Source organism: Perca flavescens, chromosome 3, assembly GCF_004354835.1.
Source record: "Perca flavescens isolate YP-PL-M2 chromosome 3, PFLA_1.0, whole genome shotgun sequence".
In the NCBI taxonomy this organism is placed as follows: Eukaryota; Metazoa; Chordata; class Actinopteri; order Perciformes; family Percidae; genus Perca; species Perca flavescens.
The window spans coordinates 1,880,307-1,905,873 of record NC_041333.1 but is presented as its reverse complement, the minus strand read 5'-3'; the positions used below and the strand labels follow the sequence as shown (position 1 = coordinate 1,905,873).

At 43.1% G+C, this 25,567-nt stretch overlaps 1 protein-coding gene across 8 annotated transcripts in view; it reads left to right on the top strand.

The window, feature by feature from the left end:
• The first annotated feature begins 2,653 nt into the window (after positions 1–2,653).
• The window catches only part of robo2 (roundabout, axon guidance receptor, homolog 2 (Drosophila)), a 177,396-nt gene continuing 154,482 nt past the window's right edge, over positions 2,654–25,567 (top strand). For 6 of the 8 annotated variants that reach the window (XM_028570053.1, XM_028570050.1, XM_028570036.1 and 3 more), the window contains exons 1-2: positions 2,654–3,520; positions 16,167–16,493. In XM_028570053.1, the coding sequence (XP_028425854.1) occupies positions 3,466–3,520; positions 16,167–16,493 (382 nt within the window). In that variant the 5' untranslated portion in view covers positions 2,654–3,465. The remainder of the gene's footprint in view (positions 3,521–16,166; positions 16,494–25,567) is intronic. The other 2 variants (XM_028570056.1, XM_028570055.1) reach the window with 1 other exon arrangement.

Sequence of the window (25,567 nt, the reverse complement as noted above, 5' to 3'; positions counted from 1 at the left end):
TGACCGATTAAAGGCATGTCAGTTGAGAAGTGGACGAGGATGGATGTGAGTCACGCTAGACAACCATTCTTATGAATGGCTCCACCCAGGCTCCATCAATGAGCAGATGTTCTGAGGACAATAATGGGAAATTGTCTGATTGATAATTAGTTTAGATTCAGTTAAAAACACAAAATTGCACAAAAATGTGACAGTAATTGTGGCATGGTTAGTTTAGGTTAAAACAAATGATCTATTTCAGCATCTGGTCGTAAACTTAAATTGTCTTTGCGGTAATGGAAAAAAAGGGGGGCAGCATAATTGCATGCAAGACTGTGTTATTTTCCATGTTTTTAATATCTTTCATTTCATCTGTGTTGTTGATGCAGCCGTTCTAAACCACCGCTCTTGCTTTGCTTTCCCCTCAGTGACGTCACACTTATTTGTGTGTGGTTACACCTCATTTGCATGCTCTCAATTTTTCAAAATGTAAAAAACTAATCAACCCAGAAAACCCTGTTTGTCAGTAATATGAACTCCAACTTAATAAAGGATCTGTGAAGTTCTCCCAACAGTGGAATGAAGCATTAGCTCATATTATAGTGTCCAGGAGTTACCAGTCCATGGCTTAGCCCCATCATCTCCTTTTTATGTAACATGCCTTGCCCTGAGTAAACACAGCCTCCAGTTTAATTAATATAAATCCACTTTCAGCTGATATTTAGAAACCCGGGGAATATCACTACCTCCGCTACAGATCCAGTGATTGAAAATAGGGAATAAAAGGCAGTGCTTGAGGGAGAAATACATTCAACTTACTTTTTCCATCAATGAAGCCATGCACTCCATTGTTTATGTTTGAAGCATGCTTTTCTTCTTAGTAAATTACCTTTCTTCAATTCTCTTTTTTTCTCCTTGAACCGTCGGCAACACTGATGACACAATAAATTTCTGTTTAGCTGTGTGTGTGTGTGTGTGTGTGTGTGTGTGTGTGTGTGTGTGTGGTTGCACGCATCTGGTAGAATCTAGGACACTGTGGAGACACTGAGAAGACAGCATTTGCGTGCAGCTCACAAACATATTAAAATATGAAGATAAATCACTGTGTCTGGCCAGCTGACAGCGCTGCCTGCAATGGGAGCAAGCTAGTAAACGTACAACATGTTGCAGTTCCCAGTAAGGCCTTCATAGGACAAGCTTGAACATGCAGCTTGACAAACAAACGGAAGAAAAAAGAAACCATGAGCAGTCACAGCTATTATTAAAGGCAATAGAAGTGGTTCCCTTTGCCAAAGCCATCCTGTCATGGTGTTAGTCTCTGTATTTTTTATCGGGAGAGTATGGTTTTCACAGACACCTTCAGGGAACATACTGTGAGTTGTGAGGGCTTTGTTCTATGGCTGACTTTGATGTAAATCATAAAATGGGAAATCCAAGCCTTTTAGGTTGTTAAAATAAAAAAGGTCAAAACAAAGGGGCTAACCTTACATCTCTTCTAATGTTTCATTCAACTACAGAGTTTGTATTGTGTAAGTTCTTTGGATAAAATAATAAACCAATTTGCTGTGGTCTGTGGAGAAAGAAAAAACAATAGTAGTCTAATTATTTAAATACTGCTGCAACATATACCAGTTTTTTTCTTTTTTTTAACTCTTCTGGTGTTTTTTAAATCAAATCTGCTTAATTCTACTGCTGAAAAGCAACATGTGATCAATCACGTTGCTTAAGAAATGGTGCTGTTAGGGCTACATGGGCTGTCTCCTCTTGTTATACTACTTGATAGGGCAGTGTGAAAAGAGCCCGGTGCCCAGAATATTGCTATAACTGACACCAGTAGGGGGAGCTCACAGCTCATAGCTCACTGTATAATAAACCGCTGAGACAACATGAAGAGCTTTGCTGGGCAGTAGTAGGGGCAGACCCCATACACGACCCCCCTCTATCTCTGAACCTCATCATATCTTGGGACCTGTGCCAAGTCATACTACCTGAATTTGTCCATGATTAAAAATTGGATTGTAGTAATTATCTTGTATGCTTGCTGTATTCTGTCTTTGTCTGCACACTTTGCCCTGAAAAGGACATATGTATGCAGAGAGGCCACCTCTCTCCTCATCTCTAGCAGGGGCTCGGTCAATCAGTCATTGATTTCTGACAGAGATCATATTTACGATTCTGCTTCAATATCTCAAGACATTAACATCCATGTATTATTCAACATCTTTATCACATCTTTAATATGCCTAAACAGAAATGTAGTCTATTGATTAGTTGTTTCCACATATTCTGAAATTGTAAATGACATTCGTAATCATACCATCTGCGTTATTATAAAAAAAAACTACTTTTATTTTATTTATAAAAAGCTAGTTATGACATTATGCTACCTGTTGCCTCTTTTTTTCTATACAATCCCCACTAATATTGCAGTAAGTAGGTGGTTAAACTATGTGGATATTTTCAGATAAGAATCAGTGTAGTGTTCACATTGTGTGGTAAATAATGCATTTGCTATAAATGATATGTAGGCTACACTCAGGTAAACAGTCCTATGTGCATAAACAGAGTGTGTGTGGCTTTATCCTCCACTCCAGCACATCTCGACATCTCTGTTCAGAGTGATTATCTTACAGTAGTAAAAATGGTCACTCGTCTAGTCTTCATTTCGTCATAACTACAAACAGATTTGGACTGAGAGCCCAGGTCTCCTGAGCTTTTCCTTCCTCTCAGTCTACTCCTCTCTTCCCTTGTCGCTGCTGTCTTCCCGGTGTGACCGGTCCGTGTGTGCTGTGTGGTGCGCTGCGGGCTGTTCCGGCGTGGTGCCTGGTGCGCTCCTAGCGGCAGCGCTGTTGGAATCAAACAGCAGAGAGAGAAGGAGGATGTTGAACTGACTTGTAGTACGACTGTACACTTAAAGCGCTTTTTTCCCCAGGCTAAGCACATGGGTCTTTTGGGAGCTGGTTCCTATTGTAATAACACAACTTTTGGGGAATGCATGAGAGTTGAGGGTCTGGTTTCCAGTCAGAGTCTCAGCCGAGCCATGTGTTGGACTGGGGAGACATCGCTGAAGATTTGAAAGGTGCCAGAGACGCGTCCTGAGGAACCAAGGACCTGCGGAGAAGTGCCCAGCCTGCGTCTGTTTTCCAGCGTGGACTTAACTGTAGCCTATCTCTCTCTCAGCTTGTGTAGCAGGTCCTCTCGGAGAATTAGCAGGTATTGCGGATGAACTGGCGGGGCAAGCGGGGATAGGATCATACTCACAGGCTGAGAGTTTGGTGGATATGAACACCCCGAGCAGCTCCGGGTGACCTACTGGGAGATGGATCCTCTCCATTTTTTGGACATTGAAACTGGCTTCTGTCAGTAACTACGACCTCTCCATAACTCCCAGAAACACGGAGTAGACTTGCCTGTCATTTCGGACATATCTTTCCTGCAGTGAATTCGAGGTTTTGTGCGCCCGCCGTGGATGTTTAATATGCTAGTATGGGTCCGCTAGCGTTCATCCTTGTTGGCGGATTACTGTATTTCCAAGTTGATGGTAAGTTGCCTAACGTGTTGTTGTGCAACACTTCTTCTTAATGGTATATTAATATTCAGTTCTGTTTTGCACAGACATCGCCAGACACTGCCCTTACACCCTGGCGCTCCACCCGTCATTTTTACCCAGTTTTCAATTGTAAGCAGTGTTGTACAGTTATGTTGTTGGAACCTGGTTGGCAGGAAGACAAAAAATCATTCGTTCATTGATTCACTGAGTTTGGATTATTAAAAGACTGAAGTCTGTAATACAGTTTGGCTATCTGTTGATAACTAGACTGACCTTATGGAGTTTGGATTTAAATGTATTTCGTATCATCAGCAAATATTTTCCATTGCACATTTTTTTTTTCATTCATAAAACTCCAATTAATATATAGGCAAACCGAGAACCCTTTCACTCAATGCAGCTAATCCCTTTTCAGGAGGTTAAAATTAGGGCAGAGATGAATTTATTATGCAACAGATAGAAGAAGCAGCAGTAGTATTTTTTTAATAAGTAAATATTATTTTATAGTATGCATATATTATGACAAAAAAGTCCACTTACAAAATTATTTTTAATAAATAATAAATCCATTTTTTTTTAATATGACAAACAAATCCCAAATATTGTTATGTATTCAAATGCTACAAATAAAAGATAAAGTAGTCTGACACAACAGAGACCTGTGGGTGGGAGTTGCACTGGCTTGGAGGTGATCAGCCTGCCCCTGCACTGTAGTGGATGGTACTGCTGTGGTCATTTGACTTTAGGATTTCAATGCTGCGATTGTACACCATAGTGTAAACCGGCTTAAATCCAAGCTGGGACAGTGCCCCAGTTTATTATTCCCATTTGTTTGATTAAACTTTAATAGTGATGCAAATGAGATTGATACTGTTTAATTTCTGCAGCCAAAAGCTTAAGCCCTCTTCGTCCTATCTGCCACTGACTGCTAAGTCAGCATCTTTTTCTTTTCTTTTTTACGATTTTACAAGGTTTCTTGGGATTCACTGGCCTACGAGAGAACTGGTTTAATGGGGGAATTAAAACAGCCTGGACTGCAGAGTTAATGTGATGACTCACATCAATCTTCAAAATAGGAGGGCTGAGGTGACGGAAATGGTGATTGGGATTGGTCCAACCTGTGACTGCTGGAATGACGGGAGCAATTAAGATCTATTACTTTTAAAATGCACAAACCTGAAGTCTGATTGAATTTTAGTGCGACTTTTGAATTGGGCACACCTTTTCACACGCAGTTGTCTCATGCGCACACACACACACGTGCGTAGACAAAGTGAGGCTCATGATCATAGAATGAGGAAATCATGCTCCTGACTGGTCACACACTGGGACATTATATCAGCAATATGTTGTGAGTGATGATTTACACATGTGTTTGCTTTGTATTGTTTGTACAATTTGGCAGTAAAGCCAAGTTTTTTTGTTGTCGCTGAATGCAAGTGCCGGCAAGGCCCCATTTTTCTTTTCTTTCACCTGTCAACTCCCGCTTTTGTTCTTCCCAGCTGCGTGTTTTGCTTCTCCTGCTTTCTGTAGTCAGCAAATCAAGTCCCCTTTCTGCTGGGATTTAAATCTTTTTTCTTTCTTTTACCTTTTTTTGGTGTGTCTTTCACTCTGTTCAGGCAAACCCACTGGTTGCTAAGCAGTGGCTGATGGCATCACTAGCTGTCCAGAGGGAGAGGGTGCACCTCTCCCCGGGAGCAGTGGATCTTCCCAATCATTTGTCACCCTCCTCCCCCCTCTTCCTTGCTCTCCCCCCCCCTCCACCTCAGCAAAACTCACCCATCACCAAGCCCTTTTCAGAGGTAATCTGAGGGTCCTTGGAGAGGGAGGAGCTTCCTCTAAGAGTCCACTTAGGCAGACAAAAAGGTCTGGAGTTGTATTCACTGGGCAGCATTGGCAACAAAGCCAGGCCTTGTGAATGGCGTCAGTCACTGTTTAGTGTGCTGTGATTAATCCTGCTACTGTGTAGGAGAGGAGAGAAAAGGTGAGATGGAGAGATAATAGAGGGAGAAACAGTGTGTTGGGTGTGGTTGCCAGGGTTGGAAGAGATTGTGCATGTGAAAACAGGATGAGCACACCTTTAGAATGAATCGGATTGATTGCAGTAGAAGATATTTCCAGGAATTTACTGGTCAGCAGCTGCCTGGTTATCTCTTAAACTCCACCATGCTGCTTTTTGAAGCTGGATTAGAACGTGCTTTGCATAGAGGACATGCACTCCTGACCTTTTGCTATTCTGAGACCTCCTGCATGCTTGTGTCTGATGTAGGAGCTGGTGACATCACGTCCTTTCTGGGTGACACACCGAGAGGTGCTGAAATACGGTCCAACTTAAATCTGTCTAAGAGGTTGTGGAGACGGCCTCTTGGTGTCTTTGGTGGTCTAGACAGTGCAAAGCTCTCTATCCGCCAGCAGGGTTGTGGTTTCAGTAATGCTGAGTCAAGAGAAACTCAAAGCCAGAGAGTGGTTGTGTATGGGTTAAGGAAGGGAGGAGGGGAGGGAGAGATACAACGAGTGTAATCAAATACAAATATTGAGAGAAGAGTTGTTTAACAACACAATCTTTTAAAGGCAAATGGCGAGGATGAGGCATTATTACCAAAGCGCCCTGGAGACTAACAACTCTGTTGATGGCCATGATTGAATGAGAGAGGTTTAAAGTACTGCCCTATAATGGAAAGTAGGCCCAGATTAAAATAGTCTAGGTGAATGATGAGGCAGGCTGAGGTCATTGTGTAAGAGCCGTTGCAATGTCTCGCTCCAAATGTGATTGTTCTGCTTGAGTTGGCAGCGTTTAGGCAGCGTTATTGTAATTGAGGTTCATTTGCTGGAACAGGGCTGCTGTAATGATGAACCTTCATCTGAGATCTAGAGGAATATCCCCTTGACTGTCTCCCACAGTCTCATCACCGTCGAGGAAGCCACTTTCCTCTGCATCAAAGTGCGCTGCTGTTTATTCTCTGATTAACATCAGAAATGAGAGTAGAATAAAGACAAAGGTGGTGATCATGAAATGAAGGAACAAAGAATGATGTGAGCACATGTCCAATGACAAAGCTGTGTGTGTGTGTGTGTGTGTGTGTGTGTGTGTGTGTGTGTGTATGAGAGAGTCTGTGAGTGAGTGAGTGAATGAATGAGTACTTACTCACTCACTCACTCACTGTGAGTGAGTGTTACTTGACCAATGACGAGGGCCTGTCAACTCCTACGATATTTATATCAGCATAGAAGAGAATAGACTTTGAGCTCTGCATACTTCTTTTAAGTCCAGAGTGCTGCTCTGTGATCACTCAAAAATAAAATGGATTCACAGATGTTTTAAATTCTGGGATCACGCTGGTTAATGCCTTTACATTTTCATAGTGCAGATGTGGGAGAGAAAATGTCAGCGTCAGACAATGCACATGGCTGATTTTGCTGTAAGACCAGCAGAATGCAGGGTAGGTAATGCCACTATTCCCTGTTTACCTCCGCTTTATTAAGCCTCAGCCAAGCATACCCCTGACATTTACAGAGCAGAAAAAGGCCTAATGCCTTGATGCCTTTGCCTAGAGAAACAAAGACTGAAAGAGGGGGAGAGATTACAATGAGGAGAGATGGAGATTTAATGCAAACAGGTAGGCGGCAGTAAAGGATAAGTATCTTTACTCACATGATTTATATTTCCAAACTTTCTCAGACCCATCTCGTTGTCACATTCTCTCTTTCACACACACACGCACACACACGCACGCACACGCACACACACACACACACACACACACACACACACACACACACAAACTATCGGTCGTTGACATTGTTCATGAGGGTGGAATTTAAACACTGAGGGGGTTGTTGTACACCTGTGATGGCAGCATAGTAGGAGTGTGTGTGTGGAGGTAGGCATGGGGGAGGAGTGATATGATGAATTGAGCATGCTGACTATGAGGTTAAGCAAGAAGTCAGGGCCTTCACCTGTCTCACACACCTGTACTTACAGAATACACACCTGTGCTTACCCCTCTGGGCCCCAAGACACATATATAATCCTTTGCTCCATTCTCTCACTGATTTTGTTTCCCAAATAGCGGTTTGATTAAGGGTTTGAGGCAGGCCAACAGACAGAAAACGTGGATCTAATTACTGCTATATAATCCCTGATGATTAGTTGATAGTGAATGAACCCGTATTGATAATTGGCAAATACCCAGGCAGCGGTTACAATACAAACGGCCTCTGTGTAGGACAGATTACTCCGTTGCAGTGTGGATGCGACAAGCATTCTTATCTCCACAAAACTTGATTATCTTAAGAGCATGCCAAAATGCAGACAGGAAGTCAGGATTGAGTACAACAGAAGCCTGCGATGCCTTAAACCTGCTGGAAGAGACAGCATGTTTGCCTTATCAGTGTTTTCATGTTCCACGCTGCACTAAAATGTCGTGTTTGGGGAAGCGTCTAATTACTCTGTATCCCGTTATGCCCTCCCTCTGCCCTCTGGTTGGCTGTCTCGCAGCAACCTTTAGATAGGAGCGAGGGATGTCAAGGTTGAATGACTCACAGAAATACATACAACTAAAGGACTAAGTAAGGCTGCTCCATTATGGAAAAATCATAATTGATCAATATTGAAATCACGTTATCATTGACTTTTGAAAAGATGTTGTATTTATTGAGCTTTAAAAACAGTGAAACAGTTAAACAGTGAAAACACCTTTAAATTTAAAATTTTAAAATTTTTGAATTCCCCTTAAAATTAATAATATAAAAAAGATATATTAAAATGTTGAAATAGTATTAAATAATTAACACAAAAAAGATCAACTGTGCACTTTCACAATCTTTTTGAAAACAATAAAAAAAAACAAGTAAAAGAAAATTTAAACTAAATTAGATAAAAATAAATTTGTGTCATAAATCTGTGTCAATCAGAACACAAGACAAAATAATAGTTTACTTGCAAAACGTAATGTGCAAAATCATTGTTTTTCTCGATTACATTGGTTTTGGGATCGTTAGCATTGGTTTTGGGATCCAGCCGAAATCGAAATTGCAATCTTAATTTGATTAATTGCACAACATTAACAATTGCCACGTTAAATGGAAAAAAAGCATTTGGCACATACTGTATTATTTCACATCCCTGGTTATTGGATATACCTGTTTATGGTATATGTCTATAGTGTTTTCAGTCGCTGGCATACCTTTGTGTTCTTCATTGTCAATAGTTTGTGTGACAGTTGTACCTGAGTTGAGTGTCTTGGAGAGGAGGTCAGGCCTGGTGCTAAAAATGCATGAGCTGTCTCTCAGTGTGAGATGTGTGAAAATGGACAGCCAGAGTATGACACTCGAGCACACATCCGTCACACACAGCAGTTGTCCAGCGCAGCTGTAATGCGGCTCCGAGTGGTGGAGCCGGTGAATAAGTGTCTCGTTCCACCATCTCCATCCCCGGCTTGGTCTATGGATCACCCATCCGTGACAGCTTGGTGCCTTTTCTTCCCTGTAACTAACTGGGAAATCTAATCCCCAGTGCATAGACTCCAAATTTTACACCATCACTTGCCAAACCAATGTTTTAGTGTGGAAACGAGAGAACAGACTGATATCTCCCTGGATGTCAACATTTATAATACTGCAAAGCTGGCCCAACATGTAAGCATCGATATGTTGATATGTAGAGGTGTTTTATGAATTGCAAATACTGTATAATACTATTACTTTGCCTGAGTATATACTGCGAATGATGTGCTGTCTCTATCCTTGGGATCTCTCTGCTATACAAGTCCTAATTTGGTAATAAGACATAGGGTTCCCTGGCAATGCATTTCTAAATAACCTTGTTGAGTAATCAGTGTGGCTATGTGCTATTATATACTGTAATATGCTAAATCATGTTCACAGTTCAGTTGCAAAAAAATATTGTCAGGCCAAGCAGCCTGATGTAACAGCATTCTCGTTCTGGAATACGATCATATGAATACATACATAATAATTTGATCACTGTATGTCACTGCTGTGGGTATGTTTTTGTTATTGTGTCCCTGCCTACTGCAGAAACATGGCACCACACTGCTTTGTAAACCGAGCCACCAGGACCAGGGGGGAGTTGATTTACTATATATAATGGCTCCTGGTGAGCCTGGCTTTGTGGTGGAAGTCTCAGTGTGGAACGTGGCACGAGCCAAAGTGTTACAGCCATTGTGGCGGGTAGGAAGAAAGCCTTAATCGCATCCTTGAACGTTTGAACTCTTCAGCTCTACTTCCAGGATGGTGATGATTTTTCTGGAGGGCTGCTCACAAGCATTTGTCATTTAGAGGCCCGGTAACACCCAGCCAGTGGTAGAATTATGAAATGTAGTGGGTGTATTGTGTGAATGAGTTTGTGAACACCATTAATAACCATCACAGCCCATTGTTTTCTTGTGTTAGCATGGATTTATGAGCATGAGTAAATTGAATGAGTCCTTCATCCACTTACTGCTAGCACTCTTGACCCTGTCACCCTAAGCCAGACCAGATGAAGTGTCCCATGGAATAGAAATTTTAATAACTCTCATCTTGACTTGGTATACTGCACCTTACAAAACACAAACCGTGAGCTATAAGGGCCATTTTATTACCTTGCTTGAGTCCATCACGTGGATGGTGTGTGGCTACAACTCTTATTCTCTATCATCACACGGGGGTCTAAAGACCACTGGAGTGACTGGAGGTGGCGACTGCCCTCATTGACATGCAGGGACACTGCAATGTGTCCACTACAGGTCAGCGCCCGCAGCACACCTCCAATTATCCACTCATCTCTCAGCACAGTGTATCATGAACTGAAGGCCTTCTCCTCCACCCTTTCCCCCCCTTCGACTTCATTTCTAAAGCAATAAAGCCCTTATTTATTTTGCCCTGCTGGGGCAGCTCAGCAGTGCAGGTAAAGAGATTACAATGCTTGAGGGAGAATCAATTGATGCCATTCATTACATTGCTCTTCCCTCAGTAGGAATTGGGGGAATTGGTGATGTGAAATTTTGCGCCCAGCTGTGTCTACATTTGCATGCACATCACACACATAAACACACACACACACACACACACACACACACACACACACACACACACACACACACACACACACACACACACTCACTCACTCACTCACTCACACCTTGAGAACACTGCTTTTTTCTGATTTTATAGTATATTTACAGAGATTACAGTCACACATCACACTTGTGCTCTACTGCCAGAGTTTTCTACTGATGACCACTGCTTGACCAGAGCAAGTGGACATTAACTTAACTCAAGGGCTCCTCCACAGTAGTTGACATTAAATTAGCATTAAATTCACCTCTTAAATTTTTACTACTGGTTCTGGGATTCGAATCATTTGTACGATTTTCCACACACAAGCCCGCATCTTCAATACCAAGGCTGCTGCCATAGTGAAAAGAAGATGCAGGCAAGAACATGACTGCTCAGAAGGATGTGCAGGAGAAGAGAGAGAGCTAAAGAAGGTGGGGTGGTGCAGCGAGCTACATGCTTGAGTGGCCAAGTCATCGGAAATCATTTAATCTGCATCACACAATTTAGTGTCCCTACCAGTGGCCTGACAGTCCCACAGAGGTGCTATACTCCTTACATTAATCAGCCCTTATATAGAAAGCAGGCAGTGCCCTTATCAACAAATTGCACTTTACCATAAAGAAGGCTAACTAACTTACTGTTGTCCCCTTTTAGTCTCTTGTTCTAAGTCAGCAATCTCAGCTCTTCCGGGACAGGCTATCTGCTGAAAATAAAGATAACATAATCCTTTTAGTTCATGGCTACTGATAGTAGAATGAGGAGTCAGAATGAGAGTAGTTTGGGGGGAAAATAAGGTGGAAACTGCTTGAAATGTAAGATATGTGAATCAGCCCTCTGCAGCAAAATCAGATATTCTGTTTCCCACAGTAATCTATTTATATATTCCATCTTCATGGGGGAGAGAGGGCAAATACACAGATGCAGAGTCAATACGACCCCACCACATCACTGCCCGAAATACACTCAGAGTGGAATTCTATCTGATATTTGTTGGAGGCAAGCATGGATGAGGTAGAGAGCAGCTCCTAGAATTACCCTTGTGTTGGCTTTCAGCGTATAGATCTTAGCAAGAGAAAGGAGGTGGAGGGGGGCAATATGCAGAGCACTGAGGTGGAACAGAGCCCATCATGTGAGCTTGCTAGCTTGAACTCCTTCCTTCTCTTGCAACAGAAGATGAATCTGCTCAGCACCTGTGAACACCCTTCATTTTCCACGTCTGTATTTTCCCTGTGTAGAGTTTGCTGTATGTTCCAGGCTGTAATAAGTGGCTAGCTGTATCCAGTGGGCTGGCATGGACTTAGGGATATAGCAAGTTGTCTTTAGTGACGCTTCACCGAGATGAGCTGTATGCCTGGTATTGGGGTACACTGGAACTCATGTGCTGTGACGCCAATGACAGCCCGGCCTAAAGAAGATGAATCTGGGGTGCAGAACAGGCTGTCTGTGTCACGGCAGGCCAGAGCAGAGGCGAGGACGGCCAGTAACATCATTCTATGGCCACCCCCAGTTTCCCCCTGCCGCTCTCTCACATTTCCCTTCTGATGACATGACGGATATGACTCTGTCACCCTCACAGCGAGGGTAGGATGGAGAAAGGGAGCAAGTGAAGGAGACAGAGAGATTTTGGGAGGCAGAGGCAGAGATATGAAGGAGATGGAGTGGAACGTTGAGGAGATGTGGAGAGAGCCAGGAGAAGAATATGAAGAATATAGGAGGAGAATATATTTCAGAATGGACATGGAACTAATTATTATTCATTCCTTTTCAAATTTCTTTGAGGTTTTCTTTTTTTCACTTTTTTAGTACAATTTAATATTCCCTCAGTTCGCTGGGTTTAAGCACTTTCTGCCTAAAAAAGAAAATGTCCACCATTTCAGTATCCACATTACAGTGGTACTGTGTCTCGGCCTGGACCTTGGTTTTCATGTTAGATGTTTTGTGGAGCCTCAGTGACTGGAACTTTTTTCTTGGTCCGAGGTTGCCGTTGGTTACCTGTGATCAGCGAACAAGTCTGTTGGCAGAATAACTAATATCTCTTTAGGGAGCCCTTCCTTTTATGCTCTGGCAGAGACTGGTGTGGGTATTGATTTGCTTGGTGGGCTAGAATTTCTCCTGGGAGCTAATAAAAATAATTACAAAAAGATCATGAAAGGCCTGACCTTCTGTTGCACACATGAATAAATATGTGGCAAAGATAATAGAAAAGAGACATTCTATGTGTGTGGTCAGTGGAGAGAAGAAGCTGTTTATGACAGTTAAAGTGGTGTTTTTATGCTGGATATGATAACAAATATAACATATTATTGTTTAACGGTGTTAAACCTTTTATGTCTTTAGTTATTTTCAGTGATACATGTAAAGTGAGATATTTGGAACATAGAAGAACACAACAGAGTGAGCTATAATGCCATAAAACTCCTCATTTCTTGGATAGCTGCATTGCAGAATTGCATCCGATTGCAGTGAAGCTGACATAAGTAGACTGACAGAAAAGGCAGAAGAGAATCAGCTTTTGGTTCAGTAATCCCTCTCTGATTTCATTCTTTGTCTGTGTGCTTGTTTGTTTGTTCTCTTGTTCCTGCTTTCCTTCAGGAGAGGATGACTGCACAGCGGTGGTGAAAAGTAATGGTGGTGTTATTGCAGACAGGGGGAAACACAGCATTTTGATTGGAGCGTGTGCCCTGAGACCCAGTGAAGTGCACTCGCCTCAGCTCAGAGAGCACTTGATTGCACAGCACCAATGATCACATTAAAAGGGCAACAGAAAGCCCATTTACCGTAAAGAGAGTGAGAAAGAGGGCCCAATAGGAAGCTGAAAATTGACTTTCACTTCTGTTAGGAGCTCTGCTTGATGGCAGGGCGGTTGGGATATACATAGGGTTTTTTATTTGATCTTCATGGACAGCATCACTAGGACATAGGAACCACATAAGGGCACATTAAAAAACACAGATGAAGGCACAAACATTTTAGTTTGTACTTTTGAAAGTGAAGCTCGCTCAGCAACTGGCAACGTTTGAGTTGAGGTCATCCAGTATTGAGATTGATGTGCCTCTTTTAAAACATATTCCATGGCATATGGATGTGCTTTTAACCTTTTCTAGCTCTACACCTGACTACCTCTACTCAGGAAGGACACTGACCAGTCACGTCTGGCCCTCTGTGCACCCAGCTCAGCGTTTTCTGGCAGTGAAAGGACAATTGTAGAGGCATCTGCTGTTTTCATTTCCAGCGGAAAGAGGAGAGCAGATGGAGACTCAAGGTTTAAGTGATTAGAAGGCAGTAGATTGGAATACAAATTGGATTTAAAGAAATTAGACTGATATAAATTGAATGGAGTCACCGCAGTTTAGTGCTGTGCATGCGCATTGGCCTTAGTGTAAAGTCACCGCAGGGCCTGTGGATTATGAGGGAAACAGATGCTCCAATGAGATAAGAATAAATGTGCATTTGACACTCTATCTGAGGGAGATGGGGGTCTCCATGTCCGTCCTTTATCTTGCCCTCCATTTATCAATGTCAAAGTGTTAATTACTGCTTCATTTATTAGATCACTTACTGCCAGAATACAAACTTGCCCCTCTGCCCCTGTGCTGACAGGGAAACTGACTGCTTGCTAGGTTACTGTTACCTACCACTGGTAAAAGAGATTTGGTTAGAAACTGCCAGCAGCATGCTGTAGGTTTTGTTCCACAACAAATAGTACATTTATAGTCTGTCGTCCCCCCCCCACCTCCTCTACTACTACAAACCCCTGGCTGTGGCCCCACTTAGAGGAAGACAGTAGGCCTGATCATTAATCAATGACAGGGAAATGGAGGGAATTAGCCCAAATTAGGAAGCAGAGAGAACAGACTACCTCCTGTTCAGGGGTCAATATGCCACTGTCTGATGCCTGATCCCTGTTAGGACAAATAGTGGACTAGTGCACATTTACACAGAGTGTGTGTTTAAATGTTTGTGTGTGCACACTCCGAGTCTTTGAAGTGTATTTTGTGCTGATCAGTGGGTTTCTAACTGTGCCTGTCCTTTACCCATAGACTCTCGGGCAGAAAAGACCAGGGTACAGCGAGTCTCAGTATCCCCTGAGATATTCCAGTATTAGGGGTAGTGGAACATGTGCAAACCCAGGCAAACAAAGAGCTGGCGCCTCCGCTGTTTTGCCTTCATCCCATGTTGAAATTAGCCCTTACATAAGCACAAAGGCGTATGTGGTACACTGCTCTTCTGTGCAGAAGGCATCGTCATATTACCCCACTGCACTGCCCCGGGGAAGGGCACAGTCATCAACTCAGCTCAATCGCATGCACACCTGCAACAACTAATTCTAAGACAAAGAGCCCGGCACTCTACTTAATACAACACTGACTGGTTAACATTTGGCCGGAGTTATTGATGGGGTATTGAATGTGGTTCAAAAGAAAGCGGATAAAGGAAGGGCTGTTAGAAAAGTTTGCATTATTCCCCATTCCCTTTACTGTGTCTTTGACTGTTTGATGCTGGATCAAACTCTTTGACTGTTCCATGGTTCCCAGGGCCTCTATGATGTAAATGCGTATGTGTGGCCTACAGCATCTTATCTCCATGGTTAAGACCTGGTCACAGACACACAGAGCACTCTGGCTTGGGGACCACTATCTTAGCTGCCAGACTCCGAGAGCTCACCCACTGCAAGCCCTAATAAAAAGAAAAGTGGGCCAAGGTTTTCAGCCGTGGGGGATTAGCATTTGACATTAGTCTGTACCCCGGCATTGATTTTCCCATCACATGCACACGTCTACAACAGTGGACTCAACAGTTGTACTTGTTTGCACCCCAGTGAAAGCCAAATATATAATTTGGGAGTGTGTATAGTTTGGATGTAAGCTGACTGTATGCTTCCATTCACTGTTCACCCATGGGTCCAATTACCCAAAAGCCCGTGCATATAGGGTAGAGAGAGCAGATGGCTGCTTTTTGATCGGCTTGAAATAGTGATTAAAGGGTTTAATATATGTTTTTGACATGCATTTAACCCAGGACAAGCTTTAGTAACTATTAGTTGGAGTCATCCATCCATTTGCCACTGCTTGTCCACGTCTGGCTTGCGGTGGCACCAAGCTTAGGAAAATATCCTTCTCCCAAGCAATGTTGATTTTGGCACCTGGTTACAAATGAATATCAGTCTTAGTCTTCTGATGAAAGTTTGTCACATTTTAGCAGAAGTTCATAGTTTTGCTCACAAATATTACTATTTATGTAGTTATTATTTCTTTTATAGTATTTTTTTGTCAGGGTTGGCAACAGACATTTTTGGTCATAGTTTTCATTGATAAAATGAACACTGCACCTGAGCCACATCCTGTATCTCCTTCTGTGGTATCCTGAGGCTAATTGCTACTTTTAGTTGTGTTTATTAATTTAATTCCTACCTTTTCCTTATTTTCCAAGTAGTGTACCTGCTGGCTGTTATGTTAATGGAGGAGGCTTTTGACTTGAGAGCTTTTTTTATATTAAAATGTCAAACTGAAACAATGCTAAAAGTCTGTATGCTGTTCTTTTATGATTAATTACTCTTCTCTTCTTTCTCCTCCAGGATCCCGTCTGCGCCAAGAGGACTCCCCACCCCGGATTGTGGAGCACCCCTCTGACCTGATTGTCTCCAAAGGGGAGCCCGCCACTCTCAACTGTAAAGCGGAGGGGCGGCCAACCCCGACAGTGGAGTGGTACAAGGATGGAGAGCGGGTGGAAACGGACAAAGATGACCCCCGTTCTCACCGCATGCTGCTGCCCAGTGGCTCCCTCTTCTTCCTTCGCATTGTTCATGGACGACGGAGCAAGCCGGATGAGGGAGCCTATGTCTGCGTGGCCCGGAACTACCTGGGAGAAGCTGTCAGCCGCAACGCCTCGCTGGAAGTAGCATGTGAGTCAGGACTCTGTCTCCTCTTTCTCCTTAATTTATCCTCTTTGCTGCAATAATTGAAATTATTTTGCTCATTTAATTTAATTCATTCATTTGGCTCGATGAAAAAAAGTCTTGATCTCGCTGTTTCCAGATGATGGAAAGACTGGATTTACATTCAGCATGACATAATGAAGATATACTATTTGAACATTTCCTTTCGGCAATATCAATTATCCATTTTTTTCTTCTATTTACATAATGGAAAATTACATTTTATTTACTGTAGGGGATGACAGTAAACAAAACAGCATTTTATTTGAGGCAACTGAAATTACACTATTTAAAGACTTGACATCATCTTGCTTTCTGTGTTTTCTATTTGCAAACACTGTAATCATTTCCTGTAGCTTTAAAAGGAACAAATGTGCTTGATTGCGGTCCCACTATGTGTTCCATTGTTTGGTTAAAATAATGAGTTCTACAGAATGAGTTTTTCCTCCATGCTCTTGAGATACATTTGATATATTTTTACCTCAAGGGAGTTTGATTGAAGTTGTCTGCAGACCTTTGAGTTGGACGTAGAGCAACTGTCAAACTGTATGAGAGGGACATGATGGTGTGGTAGATCTGGGTCTCTCACAGGTGAGTGGGGGTAGAACGACAGGCACAGATCAAAGTCCTGAAAGACATTTGACACAGGCTGCCTGGACTGTGTTGGTGGCAGAACCTGAGCTGTGGATCGAATTACCTTTGAAGATGAGCCCCCAGCAGGCTCAGGCTGGGCTTCCTTTGGAGAGGCTCCCAGGCACCTCGACTGCCCATGAGATGGAGCGGAAAGTCTCCATCTCCTTATGTTGTTTTAACTGCTGGTACTTTTATTAAATTAAGTCCTGGCCTAAAAATGCCCAAAAAATAATCTTAAAAACAAAATTATTAGAGTCAAATGCTAAGCGCCCATTCCCCACAGTAAACATAACACAGGCAAACATTTTGTGTTTGAAAATGTTTTGAACAGAAGAAATTATATCTTGCACATTTTCAAAAGGACCTGTGACTGTATTTCTAATGTGATGACAATGATCAGTGGTAGTAGGATGGGTAGTTGGTTTGTGATCCTTGGGAAATGGACTTTGTGTGTTGGAGAGGAGGGGGTTGGTGTCCGCCTCTGATCCAGTCCCCTGCCTTCCCGAGGGCCTCCCAGCAGCCCCCAGGTGCTAACTGCATGACAGCAGCTTGATCTATCGATTGCTGTAAGAGGGCTCTCCCAGTCTAAATGAAAATTCATGAAAAATTGATGAGATTATTTTATTTTTTCCCTCTCATACTGTTTTTTGGCCTTTCTTTTCAGTACTCTCTATCTCTCCCTCTCGAATGTAATATGGGTTGAGCAGCAGAGGGGGTTGTACAGAGGCATTTACTCTTTGAATGGCTTAAAGGTGAGGGGTCAGGAAGCCAGGAATGAGGGGATAAGGAAGAGATAGCAAGGTGAAGAAATAAGAGCACATGTATGATTGGTATTATAAGTGATACTGGGTTTGAGAGAGAGAGGTTTAGGGCAACGCCTCAGGCCACACTCTGAGTAAACCAGGATACATAACTGGAATCTGTCCCTACTGTAGCTGTACAATGCCATTTTGACAAAAAAGAAAAGTACACCGTCAGACTCCACTAAGTCAAAAGCTTTGATTCTGGCTCTCATCATCAGGCAGCATATCCCCAATTATCTTATTGCAAAAAACATTTACTTGAAACTGACTCCATCTACATTTAATTGTTTGTCAAAGTCGATCTTCCAATTCCATTTATTAATAAACCGCTATTGGCTCTACACTTCCTCACACAATTTTGCTTCTATTGACCTGACCTGACCCGACCTGAGACACACATAGTTAGAGAATGACAGCAGTGTTGGCCTGACTGTGATGGAGTGTGGGTGTAGGAAATGGTTGTGCTGGTGGGTCAAGTGCAGTTCATACAGGGACAGTTACTATGCTACTTGATTATGACGTGACAGTGACGTGATGTTTTATTAAAGTAGAATATTGTTAATTTAAATTATTTGATTATGAACGGACTAAAGCCCTTAGAGGCACTTTAGAGTAAATTGAGGAGATGAGGAGAAAGGAAGGAGTTTGAAATATACAGGGAGGGTATTATATTAAGATATTGATGACTTGCTGCAACTTTAATGACGAGAAACTTAAGGGGTATTGAGTTGGAATGTCCCGAGGCTCATCTGCAGGATTGGTGTCAGAACCAATCATGTGTCTGGCCTAGGGCACCAGAATGGACCTAGTCAACGCTAGTTAGTGTTTCACCATAGTGCTATTTCCATTGGTTGAGAGCACGCTCTCTGTTTTAAGCTCTCTTTCTCCCTCCATCTCTCCTATATTTAGGTAGTAGTATTAGGCTGTCTTTTAAATGTAGTTAACAGATCAAATAATCATGATCGCCTTATTTATAAATATATAGACAGTAAATATCACTGACAGTAACAATAAGGGCATAATCAATCAAACATAAAAAACATGACATAAAGATATGTGTTTTCTTTATGTATTTTTGTTCTTACATATAAGGCTATCATAATTCCCAAAGAGGAGGGAGGGCCATTTTGTGGAGCGCTCCATGCCCGGTTTGTTTTGAGCCCTGGGCTTTCTTGGCTTTCTCTTTCAGCCAGGTCTTTGGGGGGACTGTGGGAGCAGAAAGTGGTGGGGGTGCTAAATCCCACATTGGCTTACTGCAGTGATTAGCTTTATCAGGTCCTGACATCCGTCTAGTGATTGTAAAGCCACAGCTAATCGCACAAGAAAAAGCAGCATTTAAATCTATATCCGTGTTGAGCTGGGTTTGTGTGTATGATATGTCTTGCACCCCCTCGTCTTCTACCTCCCTCTCTCCCCCTCCTCGTATTGAACACACCTTTGCCCTCCCCCCCTTCCCTTCACGAGTGGTTGAGCAGGACCCCGGTGAGATAATTTAATTGCAGCTCTGAAACAGATTGAACTCAGTGTCCACTGAGCAAAGCGGCACTGCTGCATGCTGGACATCAAGCTGGGCAGCACTCACCACTCTCTCTGTTAGAGGAGTAATGGTGGAGTGGAGAGTAGGAGGCCTCTAGGAGCCTCTGCATTTTTTATGTGTGCCAGATTTGGGGGACATGTGCCATTACTGGGCTTAGTCTTTCTAAAATGTCATCCTTTCAGTGTTTAATGTTGAACACACATTGTTCACAAATGGCTGGAGAAGTGCATGAACTGTTTTATGTTATCTAAGTCTATGGTGCATGTACAGAGTGTGAGGATGGTGCTTGAACATCACTGTGCTTCATTTGGGAAGAATTTTCATAATAGGTGTTGTTCACTGTGCTGTACTTCAGAAGATGGAGAACCTGTACCTGTGTTGTCTTGCGGATATACAAGCAGTCTGCTTTGTAATCTTATTCTACCTCCCATGCTCTTCGAAACTAACTGCAGGCCAGTTCCATGGGATGGATATGCCGTATATACTAGGGGATGTGCCCCCTTTTCTCTTTTCAGAATAAACTAGGTCAATGAGCAGGTTCATAAATCATTGTGAAGCCTGTCAGAAATGCTAGCTGCAGCTACCGCTGCTGAATAAATTGCTAGCACTGCGGATATCTGTGTATATGTAAGTGTGACAAGGCACACCTGGGGCGATAGGATCCCATGGAAAATGTTAATAAGCCCCAATCTTTTCAGGTGGATGGGTAGCTAGCGTTCGTAGTGCTTTAAATACAAGCATGTAGGGTGAACAGTTGTACTTTTAATTGAGTGTTGAACTCAAGCCTTCTGACGTGTATGTGGTTATGTGTATATTAAATGTATGTAATCGTTTGGGGAGAGAGGCATTGCAAAGGGACGAACACACCGAATCTTGAGGTGTAGCTCTGTATCCTCTGCTGCTCCGTTCAGTTTGTAACCTTTAAAAATGCAAATGACGCAGAAATGAAACAGATGTCTTGGGTTGGTTCTAAATGCCGCTTGGAATGGGATTGGATGACTTTTAAAAAGGTCCTTTGATATCATCTAATCTACCACTTCTGCAATTAAGTGAATCGTTAGGTAGCCTTTGGTGCTCGTACAACAAGGTAATTAGCAGGAAAATAGAGTTGGGAGAGGTGTGAGTGGTGAAGAGAGGAGGAGGGTACCAAGCTGTTCCTGTTGTGTCCAGCATGAGGGGAAGCTAATAAAGGGACAGGCCAGGAGGAGCAGGCCAGGTGGGGAGTCAGGCTGAGCCGCACTGTAGAGCCTTTCACAAGCTCATCTGGACTCATTCCATTTCAGAAATGAGAAAATGGAGTGACAAGTGCACACAAACAACACACACATATACCCACACTCACAAAAACAGTGTACACAAACACCTGCCCTCACACTGGTGTAAACCCCAGTAGGCTGAGGTTTAATCTGCACTGAAGTCCTTGAGAAATAATGAAGGGTAATGAAGGAAGCAGCAACAATGCAACCATTACAGAACATTAATGATGCATGCTGCAGTTAGGAAATAAACACAATTTCAAAAACTAAGCACGTTCTAATTAGTATTTAAATATGTTTTACTTTCATAGTACGTCAGTGTGTCTGTGGTGGGATGTGCAAAACATAAAGTTGAGGGTCAGTCTAAAACAAAAGTTCATGCTTAGATTCTGCACCTTTGAATGGCTCTGTTATGGCTCACTTGATATAGTCCAAAAGTGGAAGGGGTACTGGGTTCTTAACCAAAAATAATTCCAGGACTGTTGATATTTCTTGCTTAAGGTGGCCAAGTTTAGTGTGGAAGGAAAATGCAAAAAGTATAGATACGGAAAAGGTGAGAATGTTGCGATAAGAGAGATGGTGAGAGCAGGCAAGTGTGTGAGAAATATGTTCCCCTGATAAACTGTGAGAGAGGAGAAATTCCTGATTAAATGTGTCAGCTCTGTGTCTGTGCAGCTAGACCTCTGTAAAAAGGTGTTGTTATCTATTGGGATTTACACACACACACACACACACACACACACACACACACTTCTCGCCAGCCATATACAGCAGCATGCAGATTACTCTCTCATTTCTTAGCCACAGATGGCCACAGGAAATGAGGAGATACCTGCAACAATCCAACTCCTGTGCACAGAAAGAGACTGGCCTGGAGAAATGGAACAGATATTTGGAAAACTCTCACAGGGAAATAAATCATATGAATACACTGCAGTCCCTACCAGCACTCTGACCTTTCACTGTCACACACACAAACTAGCACTCACACACACACACACACACACACACACACACACACACACACACACACACACACACACACACACACACACACACACACACACACACACACACACACACACACACACACACATAAGTCCTGAGACTGCACTTTTACTATCCTCACCGGGCCTTGTGTCCCAGCTTTGACCTCCCCAACTCCACTGAAGGGAAACAGCCTGTCTGTGTTACCTTTTTACCTTCAGAGGAAAGAAGTGTAGTGCTGAAGATAGGAAATACAGTATAGCACACCTACACTGTGGTATTGCTGAATGATGACAGCTATACTGGAGTAGTGGAGTAAGAGCTGTGCTGAGAAGGTGTCAAAGAGATGGAACACTGATGGCATCCAAGTTTGGAATGATCTTTGACCATAATTCTCAGCCCCTTTATTAGTCTTTTTCTCCTCATTTTTTTCCTCACTCTCCACCTCTCTACTTCCACCATTGTGTCACCTTTGAGTGTATAAACTGGATTATCATCATGGATGCCACGGCCCGTCGGCAGAGGAGTGAGCCATCAAAGCAGAGATTGCTGAGCCAGCCGCTTCTCACACCCATTAGCGCCCGGCAAGATGAAGCCCCTGTTGCACCGGGTTTTGTGGTGTTTCCTTTATAAACCCTACTCTCGCTCTTTCACACTCTTCCTCTTTCTCTCTTTATAGTGACACTGTTATTGATGGCCTCTCCACTCTGACAATGCAGGGCTATTGCTTTGTCTCTCCTGCCTGCATGTTGCCTCCTCTCTCCTTGCTCCCTCCACCCCCACGTGCCTCTTCACCCATGCTTTACACCATCAGTGCTCACTCTGCAGTGACTGAGAAATAAATCTTTGCAATAACATCAAGTCCCTAAATTGCAACAAGCTCATTCCATAAAATAAACTTAGCCTGCCTAACCATTTCTTTTATTCTTATCAGACAGTTTGGGGTGCAGGCTGAGCTGTAAATTATTAAAATCTGTCTGCAGGCTGATTATTGATCAGCTTTAAAACACAGAGGGTGAGAGGCTCCTGCTTTCATGGGTGGATTGCACTTTGATTATTGTTTTGATGTGGACTTTTGCAGCTTTCAGTTTTTCAGTAAGCAGATTTATCTTGATTATCATCAAATTACATTCCAGAAAATACCCTGCCCAATTAATCAGTCTATTAATCCGTTCTTCAACCTGTGTGTAGATAACCTAACACATAGGGTTCTCCAAATGTAAGTCTATTTTAAATTGCTATTGCTATTTAGATGCAAGCATTTAGATGAGTATGTCTGATACCACTCTATTTGCTGACAAGTAGGCGAAGGGACAAGTGAGTGATAATAATATTAATCGAAAATGTGACCCTGAGTGAAATCCCTGTAGACTCTGCGTCCTGGGGATGGCTTGCCATTGAGTCCAGCCGGGATTGGATCCTCTGACCCCTGGAGAACCCTTTGGCCTCTCCTATCCACCCTAGATCTCTGTCAAACCATAATTCCTTAACCCAGCGCTCCCCTCTGATGACTGTGTCCCTGTAGTGAGTGACCTCCCCCACCCACCTTCCTTTTTCTCTCTCTCTCACTCTCAGACTCTCTGAGACTGCCAGAGATGGTAATCCATCATATGGAGCTGGGGAGGAGGTGACGGGGTGGAGGGCTGAAGTTCAGGCTCTAGCTGATATGGGTTTGAATCAAATGTCGCTGGAATTGATTCACCCTCTGGTGTGTGGAATGTGTTGTTATTTCTGCACTGATGTCCCTGGTTCAAATGCCCATTATTTCCTTGGTTACTTTCACACACACCCTTAAACACACATTTGTTCACACGCCTACATGCCTTTGCACAACACTGTAGGGTGCACAATACTGCTGAGGATTGATCTTGTGGAAGGGTCAAGACTCAACCAGACCCACCATTCAGCCTGTTTATTTTGGGTTACAACTGTCACACTGCACACTGGCAATCTGATGGATATCTTGTTCCAAGCTGTTGTGCACACTTACTCTCTGCGTCACTCCTTACATAAGCGCACAAGCACGCACACACAAATGCTTCAGGTAAATGTCTTTTGTTTTTATAGTTGTGCAAACATTAAGGATAGCCCCTCCTTAAAGTAGTCCTTTGGGAACATAGGAGACACGGCATTTCAGCTTCATTAGATTCTCAACTGAACTGTGTGGATGGAGAGGAAGTAGGAAACTGGGGGAAGGGAGGAGGGGAATTCATGGGACAAATTCCAAACTGGCCCTAGGAAGTTGAGAGTTCGTAGTGTACAACTTTGCCAACCTTGTGGTGCCTCGGTTTGTGTAGATTTGATAATATGTAGTTTTTTTTAAATTATTTTTCTGCAGTCCCTTAAACTGATACCAGGCATGGCTTGGCCCCGGGCAACGGCAGAGTTATCGTGGGTCCCGATGTGTTATGACTTGGTGATCTCTCGATGGCGTAGACAGATACTGTGTTTGGCTTGGATTACATTTGCAGTAAGGGACACCTATCAGCCAGCAGAGCCCTCAACAGCTGCAGACCTAGAGTTGAAACCTGATCATACAGTCTCTGCAGTCTCCCTCTCTCTCTGTCTCCCTCCCTCAATCACTCTCTTTCCTCTTTCCACTCCCTTCCTCTCATTTCCTTTCCTGCTGTTTGAAAGTGATACTCAAAGCATTTTGGTCACTTTCAAAAGTGAACGGAGACAAGATCAAGTGTTAAAGAGTGTGGTTTCTGAGACAGCTGTGGTTCCATTCAGTTTTACATCCTGACCTTTACATGACTGCACCGCTGCATCCATTGGGCATATCAGCAGAGGAAGTTGGGTGGCTGCTGTGTCTAGTTGGAGGTGACCTTGTGTGTTGCAGAGTTAATGGCTTCCCATTTGGATGTGGAGTGTGTCCTAACTGCTGCCTCTGCCTGTTAGACTGCTCTGGGATCAGTCCCAGGCTTGCCGAGGTGAAGAAGGGGACACACAGGTTTTATTTTGTTTTCAGCAGTCACCAGTTCACTACAGGAGCGGCCGCATCCACTCGGCTGAGAAATAAACGTCAACGCTTCTCAGCTTCAGGACCAGCACAGACATGTGATTTCATAGAGGGAAACAGGCTACCTCGGTTATGTGTAAAGCAGTGTGACCAGGTGCAGTGAGATGACATCACATGGTGAATGAGACTGGGAGCTGTGGTATGTGTGACCACCTGCTTCTGCAGCTGGGAGGATGATTAGCAGCTAGCCAGGCTGATTATTAACCAGCCAGACTCATGCAGCCAAACGGAGAGACAGACAGACCGACCGGGACACTGACAGACATTGCCAGATATGAGCCTGCATATTGGTTGGCACAGTAGAGACCAGACAGACTCACCCAGACCACTTAAGCACTAGCATGGGCAAAGGCCAACTGAATAGAAATCAGAACACCCAATTCAAATGCTAAGCAGAATGTTATCTCACTGCCTCTTGCTGCTGGCCCACATGCTCTACACTGTCCAGGGCAAAGCTATTAACGAACATGCAGGTGCCTCCCATGTTTGCCTGTGTTTCATTGTGTGTGTGTGTGTGTGTGTGTGTGTGTGTGTGTGTGTGTGTGTGTGTGTGTGTGTGTGTGTGTGTTTAGATAGGTGTATGGGCAGTCCTCTGTCTCTTTCTTTTTGCTTTTGTGTTGAGAAAAAATAAGGGATAGATTTTGGGAAGATATTGCTTGAGTAAAATCCTAAATAATCAACATTATTGCTTGTGTATGTCCAATGATAACTGTTGAAAAATATGCCATACACAACAGTACCCACCACCCAGTGAGACAGAAATGATGGCAGTAAATCATCTAAAGCATGGCTATAATTGCAGG